General features: G+C 39.8%; 3 protein-coding genes across 3 annotated transcripts in view; 1 reads left to right on the top strand and 2 right to left on the bottom strand.

Annotated features, from left to right (window-relative positions):
- Positions 1-352: 352 nt before the first annotated feature.
- Positions 353-5,773, bottom strand: rab36 (RAB36, member RAS oncogene family). Its single transcript, XM_071543672.1, has 11 exons — positions 5,747-5,773; positions 4,773-4,872; positions 3,096-3,187; positions 2,932-3,006; positions 2,226-2,327; positions 2,065-2,129; positions 1,883-1,934; positions 1,673-1,754; positions 1,487-1,577; positions 955-1,071; positions 353-414 (listed from the first exon to the last, which is right to left on the bottom strand). Exons 2-11 carry the CDS (start codon positions 4,848-4,850, stop codon positions 353-355), a joined length of 816 nt encoding a protein of 271 aa, XP_071399773.1. The 5' UTR covers positions 4,851-4,872; positions 5,747-5,773.
- Positions 5,774-6,971: 1,198 nt separating this feature from the next.
- Positions 6,972-12,883, bottom strand: LOC139664731 (proteoglycan 4-like). Its single transcript, XM_071543667.1, has 13 exons — positions 12,796-12,883; positions 12,140-12,256; positions 11,597-11,710; positions 11,352-11,420; positions 10,985-11,047; positions 9,944-10,168; positions 9,769-9,852; positions 9,425-9,511; positions 9,014-9,153; positions 8,485-8,644; positions 7,766-7,864; positions 7,545-7,673; positions 6,972-7,150 (listed from the first exon to the last, which is right to left on the bottom strand). The coding sequence occupies exons 1-13, from the start codon at positions 12,881-12,883 to the stop codon at positions 6,972-6,974; spliced, it is 1,554 nt and encodes a 517-aa protein (XP_071399768.1).
- Positions 12,884-16,695: 3,812 nt separating this feature from the next.
- The window catches only part of LOC139664736 (dual specificity protein phosphatase 12-like), a 3,891-nt gene continuing 3,477 nt past the window's right edge, over positions 16,696-17,109 (top strand). Inside the window, exon 1 of the mRNA XM_071543674.1 lies at positions 16,696-16,712. The gene's annotated coding sequence lies outside the window, so the exon portion shown is untranslated. The remainder of the gene's footprint in view (positions 16,713-17,109) is intronic.

Below are 17,109 nucleotides of genomic sequence, written 5' to 3'. Positions count from 1 at the left end.
CAATATGGGTTATTTCATAGGCTTTTCCACCTTGACAAGAATAAAACGATTGGCCAACACTGAATACGTGTAATGTTTTGAACTTTTTTTTGGCATGAAAATGGTCAAATTCACAAAATATCAACTATCGGCAGCTCCAATTCAAAAATATTGGTATCATATGGGCTTTCAAGAGCCCATATTGGTCGAACCCTAATACATACCTCCAGAATGCATGGCAGTTCTTTATGAGAGTTAACAAACGTGATGGGACACGTCCTAAGGCACGTGACAATCCAGTTAGAGATGGTCAGACAGTTTATTTTCCACAGCTGAGGCTCACAGTATGAGTCCTGTCCCCCCCCTCTTTTCATCAGCAGCAGTTTCTCTTGGTGTCTTTGGCTGGGGCCTCCTCCAGGTTGGGCCAATGCGATCCTGACGACACAAACACCCACAAAGATCGTCACCGTAACGCTTCACATCATCTGCATATATAGGTTTCAGCTTTTATACCTCACAGAGAAAATAAAATGATATGATGTACACTGCCAGTCAAAAGTTTGGACCCACCTGTTTTTCATTCTCTTAAAGCCATTTTGATCTAAAGGCTTCTGCTTAAATGCTTGAAATTAGTTTCTTAGACAAATATACATAGTGAAGTTGATCCTATGTATGAATTTCTTTCCAAAGCCTTTGCCTTTCCATCAAGGCAAATGGCGGCTACTTTAAATAATCTAAAATATAAGATAGTTTCGATTTGTTTAACACTTTTTTGGTCACTGCATAATTCCATTTGTGTTATTTCACAGTTTTGATGTCTTTACTATTATTCTAAAATGTGGAAAATATTAAAAATAAAGAAAAAAGTGGCATGTCCAAACCTTTGACTGGTAGTGTATGTCATGTGAGAACTCCACGTAACACTCGACCGTGGCAAAAATCTCTGCTTGTTATGAGATGAAAGCGATTCCTTACTGATAGTGTTTCTTTGTCCAATGCTGGTGGGTGTGACTCCTCCCTCCATGTCCTTCAGTATGGAGTCCTCAAAGGCCAAAGCTGCCACTCTGAAGAAAAACTCCTGCACATTCTCCCCTAAGAAAGAGTAAAATGTGTATGATTTGATGCGCGATATTGGGTTCACGATTCGATACAACCACGATACAATGTAATAAATAAAAGTTCAGTGACAACAAACTATGACTGTGCAGAATTCTGTTTATTTCTGAAACACAAATCTTTCTAGCGATGGCATTGGCTGCTACAATGTAAACAACAATTTAAAAAATATCATAGAAAGTGTAAATAATATAATGTGGATGGAGAGTTTATGAAATTGTGATGGTCAAGCGTCTCATTTGTGATTACTACAGCAGAATAACACAGAGCTAATATCGCGATTTATTTTTCTGCCTCACGATACGTATCGTCACATTTTTGTATCGCGATATATTGAATTTCAGTATATCGTCCCATCACTAATTATAACACCAAAAGAGAGTGAGCTTACCCGACTTGGACGATACAGCCCAAAACTCTGCCTGCATCTCTGTTGCCATCCTGATGGCGTCTTTCTCCGTCCTGTGCCGTTCTTCTGAGGGCTGAAAGAGAAGACAATGAGGAAAATTCTAGAATCTACTATAATATATAAAACCTGGTGACTTTGCAAGTGATCAAACAGAAGCCAGTCACTTACCAGCAGGTCACTCTTGGTGCCAACCAGGAAGATGAAACAAGACCCAGGCTCATTTTCTCTCATGGCCTCCTCTAACCACTGCCTGTGAAAAAAAAAAAAAATCTGGATTTCAAAACTCACTTTCTAACCCATCCTCTGCAAGTCATTTCAGCTATAAAGTCTCGTTCTCAAGAGACTTTAGATTTTAATTCTATACTCTATCAGACCTACCGCGTGTGATCCAGGGATTTAATGTCTGCCATGTCGAAGACTGTGATAATCACTGGAAAAGACAAACAAGGACATTCAGTTTCGGTGTCACTAATTTACTCCACCTAAAATCAGAATATTAAAAATGGCATGAGGAGTACAGCATCATTTTCCAAACAAAAAAATGTCTTTAACTGCCTTACCCTGAGCTCCTCTGTAGTATGCTGAAGCGATGCATTTGAACTTTTCCTGCCCTGCAGTGTCCCAGCTGCAGCACAAGAGTAAGTCAATATGGATGACAAAAAAAACCCTAAGTTGTCTAAACCTCTGCATGATGACACTGTTTTAAAGTCAAGCCACTCACATCTGAAGAGAGAAAGGAACTCCGGACATCTCAAACCTCTCAATCTCAAAGTCCACCCCTATGGTGGCCTTGTAGTCTCTGTCGAATAGGTCTTTACAGAACCTGAAAACACCACAAGCAAATCAAGAGTTGTTCAAAACACTCAGAACCCAGTGCAATATTAAATATCCTCTAGATCTGTATATAGTTCTGTTTATTCTTTTTTTTACTACTGACTTCAGTCACTTCCTATCAGTGCAACCAGTCGGTTCCAACAGAGAACCAGTGCAAACTCCACAGAAAAACCTACATTTGTTTTATATACTAATAGGTTATATTCTATTTTCCGTATATACTACTCCACAAAAAACCTATATAGTATCACTATAAATGTCAAAGTGAATGGGAATCTGGTTGAAATGTGTTATTTACATTGATTAAAAGAATCCTTTGGCAATAAAATATATATATTAAAAAATATAATAAAATAAATTTCTATTTTTTTTTATTTTTTATACACTAATACTTTTTATATTCTACTTATACTTACATACTGCTTTCTTTAAATACTACTCCAAAAGATACCTACTGTATTCCCTAAATTTCTCCTTTTACATTTTGTTATTTAACAAATCCCTTGTATGTGTAAACTCTAATATTCTGATCCGAGTTGTAAAAGTGAAGTGTACTGAAAGTAACACTTAGTGGATACTGAGTGATAACATACCTATTAATGAGGCAGGTCTTCCCCACATTAAGGTCTCCAACCACCACTGCTTTGGACATCTTCTGCCGGTCCCACCTTTAAAGAAAACATTTGTCAGCGGTGCCGTCGGAGCGAAACATGCAGTACATTGACCCAGATATTAGCCCAGACCAGGAGAGACTCACGGCTGATGCCTGGCGGCTCTGTCTTTGCAGGCGGCTTTAGCCTGAGCGGCCCAGTCCTCCTTCAGCTGTAGGCAAGCCTGAGGTGTGTAGCACTGGGAAGAACAGGAGCACACACTACTCACATTCATTCTGCATACAATGATGTATAATTATCGAATATCGGCCCAAGCCTACTGGATACTTCTTAAAAAAACATGAATGCAATGTAGTGTTATAGTAATCACTAAAAAAAACTCAACATTTACCATACTGAGGTAACTATAGTATGAGTGGCATGAGAAGCTTGCTTATTATTTTGACAGGCTATGTTTCCATGCATGGAGAATTCCTTCTTAACCTGGTTAATCAAGTAACCTGGTTTGGTCAATGCATGTAAACGTCATAACTGGGTTAGATTAACCCGGGTAAACTCATTGATTATGAGAAACCTGGTTAAGATGCCTGTTTTACTCTCATATCAAATGGCTTACTGTGGCATGGAAACATCTTACAGCTTTCACTTTATTTGTGCAGACTTTCAGCATGATGGGTACATTTTGACGTCCAAGCAAGCAGTACTTACTACTAGGGCTGCAACTAACGATTATTTTCATTGTCGATTAATCTGTTGATTATTTTCTCGATTAATCGATTAGTTGTTTGGTCTATAAAATGTCAGAAAATGGTGAAAAATGTGGATCAGTGTTTCCCAAAGCCCAAGATGACGTCCTCAAATGTCTTGTTTTGTCCACAACCCAAAGATATTCAGTTTACTGTCATAGAGGAGGAAAGAAACCAGAAAATATTCACATTTAAGAAGCTGGAATCAGAGAATTTTGACTTATTTTTCTTAAAAAATTACTCAAACCGATTAATCGATTATCAAAATAGTTGGTGATTAATTTAATAGTTTAACGATTAATCGATGAATCGATTAATCGTTGCAGCTCTACTTACTACTACTACTACTACTGGGATCATTCAAAGTATGACCAATAGGGTTACTCTGCCATGTAAACATAGCCAGTGGCATTGAAAACCTCTGAGAGGACCACTTTAAGAACCAATGTCCCTAAACATGCGGTGAACTTCCTACGACTCTCATCCAGATGATTTGCCTTAATTTAATATCTGGAGAGGAACCAAGAGGCAGTGAAGATAGAACAGATGGGTTTTGGAAACTCATGATGGTTCACATGAGCCAACTGCCTGAAAATAAGTTAGTCCAAAATATTCCCCATGGAACAGGATTTCCACAAAATGTTTGGAGTTCAGACTTCCATCCTAGACTTGCTCTCTTGATACTTCATGGCCTCACTTTAAAAGAGAGTGGAAAGTTGCATTCACATGTTAATAACCTATGTGGGCCAGCTAATGTTGACACAGGCTCTCTTTGATTTAAACAAATGTATAGCGCAACAGCCCATAATTAGGCTGAGTGCTGTGATCTGACACTGATTTAGCCATCTGAGAGAGATAGGTGGATGTCACAAGTTTCCAATCACTTTAACACTCTCTACACGCCCTCCACCCATTTCAACCAGGAAAACTGCAGTAAAAATGCAACACTGATGTTTCTGATTCTATGTAAAGATTACAACTTGTAGTGAACTAGGAATTATCCTGGACCTGGATTAAATTATACCAGTCTGTATTGTCACCATATTGGATATCTGAGAATGATAGGCAAGATTCTACCTTTGGGAATTCCCAGATGACTCTGTCCTTGCTGACAGGAGGTGGGAAGTGCATCTTCCCATTCCCGTTATCTTGCATGACGATTTAGGGCAGGTTCAGCCTGTGGGAGAATGTATCATAGCAGCAGTTATCTTAGTCCATCTAATTGAATGCAATGCCAAGCACTCTTTCTATGTGTGCTGGCTGTGTGTGTCACAAATTCTTTGAAATAACGCTAAAGCATTTAGAGACGGAGCTAGTGTTCAAGTCATGACATCGTGGTGCGTGAAGAAACCATTGACTATTGTGTACATGTGGAAAATGAGTTATGAATGTGATTAAAAATCGATATAACAGTTAACGCTATAGTAGTGTTATCGTTAGGAAATGCTGCGCTATCGTGCTGGGCGGCCACAGTAGCGTCAAGCTAGCCAGAGTAGTCAGAATGAAACCGGAGGTAATGTGATTTTGCCTTCAAAATAAAAGCCTAAAATTTGCACATACAGAACATTCTATAGAATAAAATGACAAAAATTGTATCAAAACACTCAGTGGAACCACATACGTCTCCTTAAACACAATATTTTTTCACTTCTGCACATTACATTATAAAAAAAACACTGAACACTGAAAGCAAGATTCAACTAGCTAGTATGATTTTTTAACAGGCTACCAACGCTGACATTTTGGCTTGAACCTGCCAATAGCCAATATTTTGAATATATTTTGAATATATTTAAATGTGACAACAAACTGCATCATATCGACCATAGTAGAAGTGGATGACACCTGTTCGCAGATAAAAGTTTTAATTTGACGACTGTAACAGGAAATGTTATCTTTTTATTTTGGCTAGTTTGACACTAGTGGCGGCAGGCAGTTACCGTGCTAACTAATGTCACAGTCACAACAGTGTCGGCAGCATCTTCTTCATAATCACACCGTGTTATACACTGTGATTCAACACATATACACCATGAACGCCTTGTACTCACCGCGGGCAAAATAACGTCGAATATCTCCTCGATTTCTGAAGTTGCCTTGCTTGCTGCAGTTGCAAGCGCGAGCGCTGTTGGATGAGGTGCTCGTCACCATGACAACCGCACTGCAGCGCCTCTGTCACGTGATAAGGGGATATTTATTACACGCGGTTCAAAGTGGGGTCCGGGGCTCTTCAGAGGGTCCCATGGGGTCCCAATCAAAATGGACAATAGGTTGTACCCATGCTGTAGGTCAGTTTCTTTTATACTAACAGGTTGCAATCAGTCCTATGCACCCAGTCAGTATAACAGTGAAGCAATAAAACAGACATGTATGTAATCTGTTCACTTTGTCTCAGCAAGCACAAAAAAGTACCTCAATAGTCAGACAGCTTGTATATTGTCTTTTATTTTTTGCTATAATATCAACAGATGTGGAAGAAAAATGTTCATGGCAACATACTGAGGTCCAGTACAGAGGTAAATCCAATAGCTTGGCACCACACAGCTATTTACAGTTTTACACACTTTTAATCAAGTCAGTTTCAGATCTGTGGAGCTTTTTAGCTGTTTTGTAATTGTGTTTCACATATATTCATGATAGCAATTATAGTTTTGTAATTTTAGTAGTATGTTAATTTTGCTCTGTGTCATTGTGCTGTCATGTTGATACATTTTGTTCCACTAATAAAGTTGAATAATGACAAGCAGCGTTGTCTCAGAATGGATAGAAAGAGCATTTCCATTCAGAGTGAGGAACCTGCACACTGAGGATGGCTGCCATTGAACATTAAAGACACACAAGGAAATGGCATTTCAATGAATTTGACATCTTTCCAGTTGAAACAGGATGTTTAGGTGGGACATAACTGTTCAGAAGTGGACAGGTTGGACCAGAACAAGCATGGAAAGTGACTCAGTGCTTTATGTATAATCTTGAGCTTCACACATTTTGGATTCTTCTTTATATGATGGGAGGGGTGGATTGTTCCAAAATATGTTAAGGTATTATTAGTTAGAGTTTTTATCTAAGCTTACTGGTACACCATGAAGTAACTGCTAATAGTTCACCTTTTTCCAGCAGGGAAAAGTAATAGACATTTGATATAAAGATACTGCTGTCAAATTCTAAAATTATGCTCATTTCCACAACACTTATTGACATTTCTGGCAGCCATCTTCTGGTGCTGAAGCAGATTCCTCTCTAACTCTTCCAGCTGTATGGAGGCGGGTCTAGAGTCTAGGGACACTGCAGCCAGCCCATGATGGAGTTGGCCGGGTAGGCGGGGTCGGCGTTCCGGGCCGGGTCCGTCGCCATGGCAGCGGAGCCAGGGCTGGGCGGGGCCGTGAGGGCCGCAGACGGGTGAGGTTTGACCAGAGCCGGCAGATCACCTGAGACCTTGATGCTGAAGAACAGAGCTGAAGAGACAGAGGCCAGTTAGATACCAGACAAGAACTAGAGATGGCTTCAAAGTCCTGCTGTGGCAAGTAAGAGAAAATAGGTTCTTATTAAACTCTGTGAGGTTCTTATTCTACTGTATTCTAATGAGTTCTTATCAAACTGTGTGAGGTTCTTATTCTACTGTATTCTAATGAGTTCTAATTCAACTGTGTGAGGTTCTTATTCTACTGTATTCTAATGAGTTCTTATCAAACTGTGTGAGGTTCTTATTCTACTGTATTCTAATGAGTTCTAATTCAGCTGTGTGAGGTTCTTATTCTACTGTATTCTAATGAGTTCTAATTCAGCTGTGTGAGGTTCTTATTCTACTGTATTCTAATGAGTTCTTATCAAACTGTGTGAGGCTCTTACGTCCGGAGAAGACATAGTATTCGTATTTCTCGCCCTTCTGAGCGTTGGGCATGGAGAGAGCAGAGGTGACTGAGGAGGGAAGCCCCTTCAGAGACACTTTGATGTTGATCTCTCCACTGAGATGAACTTCTGGAGGAGAGACAACAACAACAACAGCGCTGTAAATAACTAACAAACAGCAAACTAATCTCATCAGTTGATTAGTTTTATCAGTCACCAACCAGCCTGGCGGGCCGAGCGTCTGCCGTAGGACGTCCTGGGTTTCTTGCTGCAGGAGGGAGCGCTGCCTGGAGGGAAGGAGAACTTCTGCATGGTGTCTCCTGGAGGACGGACAGGGAGGGACGACAAAGAGTCACTGATGTCTTTAAAGACCAACGACTTGAATAAGAAACAGTGTGTCTATCTGCTTAGTTCATCAGTCTTTCTGTTCATTTCATCTATCCAGGAAAGTCAACTGATCACGCTCTCTTCCATCAACACTCTGCTTCACATTCATACAGTTAGACACATTCATACTGGGAGGCCCAACAATAGAATCACTGTCCTTCAACCAGAGGACTCAGGTTCAAACCCTCCACCCTGCTGGATCCCTACCAGCTCCAGACCCTGACCTCTGACCTCCCAAGAGAAAAGACCATTTCCCTACAGGGTTCAATAGAGTTTCACTTTATTACTACATTACTACTTAAGCTACTCACCTTTCCTAAAGAAGTAAACCATCTCAGGTCTACTCAGGTCTACTCACCCTTCTTAAAGAAGTAAGCCATCTCAGGTCTACTCAGGTCTACTCACCCTTCTTAAAGAAGTAAACCATCTCAGGTCTGCTCACCCTTCTTAAAGAAGTAAACCATCTCAGGTCTGCTCACCCTTCTTAAAGAAGTAAACCATCTCAGGTCTGCTCACCCTTCTTAAAGAAGTAAACCATCTCAGGTCTGCTCACCCTTCTTAAAGAAGTAAACCATCTCAGGTCTGCTCCTGGTGGCTGGTAGTGGCAGTGCAGCACTGATGTCTCCTGCCAGACCAGAGAATCCAGAGGCCAGAGGCTGAGGGAAGCCAGGCTCCACCATCATGTTGCTGTCTAGACGCCAGTACTGGTCTCCCTGGAGGGGGGGGAGGGGGGGGAGGGGGGGGGGGGTTAATGATCCTATCAAGGTGTCTTTTCAGGCAGCTCAGGACAAACAGGATGACTATATGCTGTGATGATGGAGGTCTAAGCTCGGATTTAGAAGAAAACCCTTTTCACTTGCAGTTATGATTATGAGTGATGAAGGTAGAAGTAGTAGTAGTAGAAAAAGTGGTAGTAGTAGTAGTAGTGTTAGTAGTAGTAGTAGTAGTAGTAGTAGTATCAGTAGTAGTAGTAGAAAAAGTAGTAGTAGTAGTGTTAGTAGTAGTAGTAGTAGTAGTAGTAGTAGTAGTGTTAGTAGTAGTAGTAGTAGTAGTAGTAGTAGTATTGTTAGTAGTATCTGTACCTTGATGATGTAGGTGTGTCCCTGGCAGTTGCAGCGTGTGAAGACAGTGTCGATGGGAGAAGGGACGCCCAGAGTGTCTGTGATACTTTGTGGAGGACCGACTGATCGACTGACCGGGTCAACTGACCAGAACAAGTCACCTGGAACACACACACAGTAACTACATACAGCATGTACAGATAGAAACATCACACACTCACACTACATGAACACATCAGACACAGATGAGCCAATATACAAGTCATATTGACATTATAAACTCTTTGTAAACACACACACACAAACATACCTCAGAGCAATAAAACATCATTTATTTTTTCTGCTTTTATATAATTTAGAATATATAGGGTATAATTGCTAACTTAATATCTATTTGATTATCAGATTATACACACACACACTCACACTGACCTTTAAATATCAGTATGGTCCCGTTGCTGAGAGCTGTCAGTCCACTGATGGGAGAATCACTGCACAGATCACTGTTAGCAAACAGCCCTAGAAACACACACACACACACACACACACACACACACACACACACACACACACACACACACACACACCAGAGTTTGTGATAGGAAGTTTTGGAAGGATAGGAAATTGTTAGAAATCTATGCATGTAAGTGTAGTCTAAATAATGACAGGATTTTGTACTGTTGAAATCTAGAAACTCATGGCTGTCAAGATACACACACACACACACACACACACACACACACACACACACACACACATAGTACTGCTTGTCCTACCTGTCCCTGGTCCCACAGAGCCTTCTTCCCCCAGAGGGACCCCCAGGGCCTGGGCTACATCCTGCAGGGTGCTGGGTCTGGGGCCTAAAATTCACATAGAACCTTAGAATTCCAAGCTCACAAAATATTAAATTCTAACTAAAAAATGAATTGAATTGAACTTTGTCTGAGTCACCTTGACTTGGCCCTGAAGGAGCCGTTCCTCCATGTGACAGCACCAGCTGGAGGTTGAGTTTACCACCAGAAGCTCCAGGACCAGAGGGACTCAGAGGACCGCTGCTGCCCAGAGGCGGAGCACTCTGGCTGGGCAGAGAGGAGCCAGACGCTGGGGAGTCTGGAGCCCAGCTGGGAGAGGAGGGGCCCGACGCCGGCAAGAGGCTGAAAGGGAAGTTACTCATACCTGGAGAAGAAGAGAGGAAACCAGACAATTGGCTTCCATTAATGGCCAAAACTATTTTTTTTTAACTTACATAAATGATAAAAGCAAATTTTTTGAGGGAGAAAGAGAGACCAAAGAAAGAAAGAGAGGAGGAATGAATTCTCCAAACCATTTCGATGCGGATTGGTCGGTGCAGGTGGAGGGGCGGGGCCAGAGGAGCCGTCAATCAAAGGGTAGCGGAGGTGCGAGGTTGACGCTCCTTGTTAATGTGTGGCAGAAACACATGGATAAAATGTACTATAATATAACAGCATAATGCATGTCATTATAACATGGCCTTGCAATGTATATGTTGACTGATTGACCCAGTCATAGTTTTCAGGTTTACCTGGTTTAATACATTACTTCATGTCCACCAGGTAGTAAAACTGTAGCATTGTGTTGTCAGTGATTAAAATATTAGGTGGCTGTGAAGTACCTTTATGTAAATTCAATTTAAAGTGGCTTGTGGGCATTTTTTTCTCTAATATCAGTATCCTGGAGTTGACATAGGAAATATTTGAACATGGTAAAATAAATTAAAAAAAACACTACCCACAGTGAGTGATGGTAAAATGAACCAAGCACTGATTGAGAATGTTGATATTTTTAACATATTGAATGCTACAATATACATTTCTGTATGTAAGGATAGTCCTACCTGTTATGATTGAATATATACTGAATAGTTTTTGGACAAAGGTTTCTGTCATTGAGAACTACATTTCTGGACTCTATGCTTAGTCACAATAAAACTAATAAAACATTTGCACTATTCAGCATTAGAACTAGATTCACCTTTGGGCCATTCCTCACTGTCACTGTTGGACCTTTTCTTGCTTTTCTCTGACTTCCGCTTGCCTGAGGACGGGGCTGGGAGGAATGAAAGTTAGTTAGTTGAAAAGCTTGTATGTATGTAAAGGCAATTTAGATAAGCAACAATGCCCTTGAATATGATAGCATCCATACAAATTCCAATGTCAGGACTACAATGGCAAGTAAAGTAAACTTCAACTGAAAAAGTGAGTCAGAAATATAAGAAAGATGGCTCTGCCTCTAGTCCTGCTGCTAGTTTGTCAGTCAGTCAGTCAGTCAGTCAGTCAGTCAGTCAGTCAGTCAGTCAGTCAGTCAGTCAGTCAGTCAGTTACTTGGTGAAGCTGCTAACCTGTAGCTGTGGCCCTCATAGACTGGTAGCTCCTGTGGGGCGAGGCTGACGCACGGACTTCACTGGCATCTGAGGACAGAGAGACACTGTGGTAGGAAGCATTTAATAATAACTTATTATATTATGTGATATTCTATAGGTTTCTGTAGGTGGCTTTACGCTCCACTACACCCCTGAGTGTGTTGCTAAGTTACAGTAGGACATTTCTTGTGTTGTTGCTATGGTTACAGATGTTGGCCCCCTACCACATTGCAGCTGGTAGTCATGACAGCAGGTGTTGTAGCGGAAGCAGTCTGGGTCACACTCGCACAGCCGACCCCTCCTGAACGACTCGGCACAGCGCCCCCTGCAGGACTGAGCTGGAATGACAGACGCACAAAACACAACCAGCATAATACAGAGGGGGGGGGAATAAAAAAAATGTTGCTCTCAACTTGTCTACACTTTCTAGAATTAAAGACAAAAGTGAAAAAGCTCTTATTCTATTTCTTTTTCCAGCAGGTACTCTTACATGATCATGATTGGTGGCCTAGTCTTTGGTGATCTAAGAAATTAAGCTCATTTTGCTGCTTTCATATTTGTTGATATATTCTCATATCATACATATTTTTTTATTTGTTTTCTAGTGTAATTGTCAGTTGCATTATGTGTAATACCTTCCCTTTATTTTCATTGATATGCTATTTTTCTTGCCTGTATTCAATTATTTGCTGCTGAAATGACTCAATTCCCCCACAGAAAACATTCAAGTTCATTCTTATTTATCTTTTTTTTTTTTTTTGTCTTACCGTTGGTGCAGACAGCCTCAAAGTCGTCACAGCACTCATCATGAAGCATGCAGTTTGAGTCACAGGTGCACTGTCTGCCTCTGGTGAAAACCTCCCCACAGCGACCCACACAACTGCCTGTAGGGAGGAATTTACTTATAGTGCGTTGTGATACATTACAAACACATTATAAACCCATTAGAGGCACAGATAAAGTGGTGCTCATAAGTCATTATAAAGAACCGTAGGTGCATTATAGGGCATCATAAGGCATTGTATGGCATTGTAAGTGTATTATAAGGCATCACAGGTGCATTATAAGGCATTGTAAAGCATCATAATTGCATTATAAGGAATTATAAGGTATCATAGGTGCATTATAAGGCATCCCATTATAAGGTATCATAAGTGTATTATAAGGAATTATAAGGTATCATAATTGCATTATAAGGAATTATAAGGTATCATAAGTGCATTATATTTGTCAGTCTTTTCTCTCTGTTGATTGTGAAGCAATTTGTAACTTTGTTTTGAAAAGTGCTATATAAATAAAGATTATTACCATTATTATGATTATTATCTGCTTGTAATGCATCACAAAGCACAAATACAGTATTACCGATATTTAAATAATAATGTGAATAGTGTATGAGTTATATAGAGGAACATGCAGATACCTGGTGCAGCAGCAGCAGTGAAGCTCACAGCAAGGCCAAGCAGCAGCAGCCAGGACGTTATCTTCATCATCATCTTCATCTTCATCATGTTCATCCAAGACTCAGTGGGAAAGAGATCTGCAACACAAATGATCATATAACAGCTATCATACAGAGAGGGAGAGAGAGAGAGAGAGAGAGAGAGAGAGAATAGTTACCTTCTCAGTAAATGCCTCTACCTCTTCTGCTCTTTCTGTCAGTCTGTTGGTCTTATAAAGGAGGCAAAAGCACTGGGACAGGACACTTTTAATTAGCGTCACACACACACACACACACACACACACACACACGCACACACACACACACACACACACACACACACACTGCACCCACAGACAAATTAAAACCTCCAAAGTGTTTAAACTTCCTCCTCTGGCAGTAAATGAGCTCCTACACAGATGGAACGTAACTCATTACTAACTACACCGGTTACTTTACTGGAGTAGATTTTTATTATTTTTAATTATCACAACACAGCCTGCCTTTCCACTTGTTTTCAACACATTTTACATTTCACACATTTAGCTCAGTCTTTCTCAAGGTGGGAAATTAGAAATGAGAAATGATTACAATGACAGAATGTATTAGACGGACTATTCTGATCATTGGTGTCACTCTCACTGCTATCTACAGACAGTTTTATACAATTTAATACTAAATCAACAATAAAATCTTCCCATATGAGTCCCTGGGACAAAATCTTATCATTACCATTATTACTTTTGCATTGGGAAGTTTAATTTTAGCTTTAGGATGGAGACTACGAGGTACAATGAGATCTAATTATTACAATAGGTATAACTGTTAATTTGACAATGATTTATTGATTAAAGTAGAATTTTCTTAGTGCACTGTTCTTTAATTGGGTACTTTTCTGAATAAGTACTCTAATAAACTAAAGTAATAATACTTTTACTTGAGTATTTGTGCTTTTTCCACCTCTGAGGTCTGTGGCTCCTATCTGGTGACATTTTGACCGCATATTCCCTGCCAACCAATTTATGGAATTATGTGGTCGAGTGTGTGTGAATGTGTGTGTGGGTGTGTGTGTGTGAGAGAGAGAGCGAGAGAGAGAGAGAGAGAGAGAGAGGGAGTGTAGGTACACAGTGTCCTGCAAAACTGTTTTATTTCCAAAAAGTCAACCTTTTTATGAACTGGGAAAAACTGATGTCATGTAGTTTACAGTGTATTTTCAATGGTTTCGCTTCATCCTGGGATAATAAAACATCTTCTACATGTGGGACACATTGTCACCTGTTAACTTCTATTGTTATTATTCTGTGTGGCGCTGAGTGTGGAGAAGCCGGCTTGAGATCAAAAGGCTTCTGGATGAAATCCCTACAGGCAGATGTGTGGAAGATGAGGGGGAAAGACAAAGAGAGGAGAAAAGGAGGGCTGTACTGTAATTGAATGTACATTTCTGAGCTGCTTTTAGGATCTGAGCCACCCAGACCTCTGAGGTCATCTGGGACCGCTCTGTTAGTTGTAGGGTGAAAACAAAATCTGGTGATGCTGATTTTAGTTCTTACTCCCAGTTACTGGAAGAAACGTCCAGATGAAGGAAGTGACTCCTGTCCCCGCCTTTAAAAAAACATTATTTTTCTCTGTGGACTTTTGCTAAATCATCTGTATGTAACAAGGGTTTTCTTTCTTTCTTTCTTTCTTTCTTTCTTTCTTTCTTTCATTCTTTCTTTCTTCTCCTCTATCTTTCTTAATATGTCATTTGCTGTTGCTTGTGTCTGTGGCCATGGTTTAGAGCAAGTAAGTTAGTTAGTTAGTTAGTTAGTTAGTTAGTTAGTTAGTTAGTTAGTAAGTTAGTTAGTTAGTTAGTTAGTTCATTTTTATTTCTGTGTCACGCCAAACATCTGGCCCATCCCACATGGGATTACAGGACACCACCATTTTACAAAACATACATCTTCCGGTGATACATGTAAGAGCAAAAAAAAAAGAAGAAATTACCACATTATAAAGTACTACTATATTCTTTCAAATAACATATTTGAAATGATAGGTTTCAAATGAACAATACACTGAAAAGAACTGCTACAAACTTTTTTTTTCTTATTTCCCAGGCTTTAAGTACTGAAAGGCTCGGTTGTCTAATGATATATTTTACCGAGGTGTCGTTCCTGTGAATTTGACCCATTAAGATACATACAGGTTCCTTATATGTTCCAAGAAGGCGATTGACAAGTCACATAGGCATAGAGTGTCCTTGCTATGCTGAAATGCTGTAAATCAAAGGTATAGATGTATTTGTTCCTATACTGGAGTATGATAAAAGAATGAAAGAAGGCCTTCCCATAGACAACCAGTGTAGCATTGATCACACCACTGACAGGATGATGCTTTTTAATGAATCAATATCGGCCCCATATATCCATCTAACCCTACTGTATATATGGACATACTGTATATATATGCTAAGTCATATTTATGAGATATGGATATATATATTTATATGAAGTGAGGTGGTGATGGAGAGAGTGTGTCACCTCTCAGCTTGTTAACACTCCCACAGAGCAGCTGCTACAGACACTACAGTGTCACTGAGTCACTACAGCAGACCAAACACCACAGCACACCCACTCTGTTCCCATTCACCTGCTGCTCACGCCTGACCGTGTGTGTGTGTGTGTGTGTGTGTGTGTGTGTGTGTCTGTTTTGTCATTTTTTAATTATCTGTGATCGAGTCCTGGAGGAGGGCCGCGGTCAGAGCGAGGCCCTCCGATTGGTCAGACGGTCAGATTAAAGCACGTCATAAAAACTTTATTAGCACCCCACAGTGTGACCATGTACAGACTGTGGGACGCGCGCTGGCGGGGACACACGTTCACACACACACACACACACACACATTGTTGAGAAACAAGAGGCCGGTCAGACATTATGAAACGTCTTTAATGAGGAAACACAACAGAGAGGAGAAGAGGAGAGGAGAGATTCATTCAGCCTAGAGGGGAAACAATGAGCTTTACATGCAGGGAAATTCAGTTTATTGGCAAAATGAGTTTTTCCCTTTCAGGTGGGTCACAGAGGCTGAATTCCCAATCCCCAGCTTCCCCTAACTGTCCTAACTTACCTATTCACTAGTGATAATTCCTGACTTTTTCACCTTTTAATACACATAAAGACTCATCATTTCATTTCAACAGTTAAAGAATTAATCAACACTTGGTTATGACGCCAAGTTTATCACCTTTGGGCAAGACTATCTTTGCATTTTTATTTATGAAGCTATGAATTCACACAACACAAATCAGTAGTAATATGGATAAAATGAAATTATCATCAACCCTAAAGTAATCCAGACAATCAGTGAGCACTAAACAGTTTTCTTTTATTAAGATTCAGCAAGGCATAAAATATACATTTTTCAAAGTATACGAATAATAATAATATAGAGCAATCAAATAATCACAATAAAATGTCAAGAGCATTGTGAACTAACAGGGAACTTCAATTATATTGAAAAGTGTAGAACAAAATAAAGTATTGAAAGACATAAAACAATAAAGAAGACAAAAAACAACCTCACATGATAATAACATTATACATTGCTCCAAGAAGATTAAAAAAAGAGACGCAGTTCATGTAGAAACGAGCAGAAACAGACATTTGTTATCTGAATTTTGGCTTATGAATAAAAAGTAGAAGTAAACGTACTGCAAAGACAATAGAAGGGTCATTTTCACGTTCAAATAATAAACAATTAAATATTTTTGTAATAAAAATATTCATTTTTGTTTTGCTATTCTATTAAGATGTCGACTAAAGATGAACATAACAGTTTTTGTGGTGCGTTTTGCTGCTTGGAACAGAAAGGTTCCGGGCTTTGTTTCCGACCGGATGGTTTGAAAAGGCGAACCAAACAGGTTGGGAATCACTCACACACTTTACTTTACTACTTTGTCTGGCTTTGCATTTTGTATGTTAATAGCCATTTTAATGAATTTTACTTGAATAAATATAGCTTGTTAATAGCAACGAAACGCGACGGCTTCACGTTAAAGACTAAAACATAAAAGCAGAGCGACTGAGCTAACTGTCAGGTATACAAGTTATCCTAGCTTCAGCTTGCTAACTGAAGCTGTCAGTTGTAAAAGTTGACATGTTGTAGAAATAATTGTTACTTGGTGTGTTGGATGTGTGCCGAATGAAAGACTAGTTCCTAATGATTTAGAAAAGATCTTCAGTCGTATTGTATGATACATGAACCTTTGCCGAAAAAGCCAACACTAAACTGTCAGATTTTTTTTAATGGAGTAAAGT

The sequence above is a fragment of the Centroberyx affinis genome, unplaced genomic scaffold, assembly GCF_046629955.1.
Source record: "Centroberyx affinis isolate AG114_WGS23_722 - 3 ecotype Tasmania unplaced genomic scaffold, CSIRO-AGI_Caff_v1 ptg004360l_1, whole genome shotgun sequence".
Classification (NCBI taxonomy): Eukaryota; Metazoa; Chordata; class Actinopteri; order Beryciformes; family Berycidae; genus Centroberyx; species Centroberyx affinis.
The sequence above is the reverse complement of the archived record's forward strand: the minus strand, read 5'-3'. Positions and strand labels throughout refer to the sequence as shown.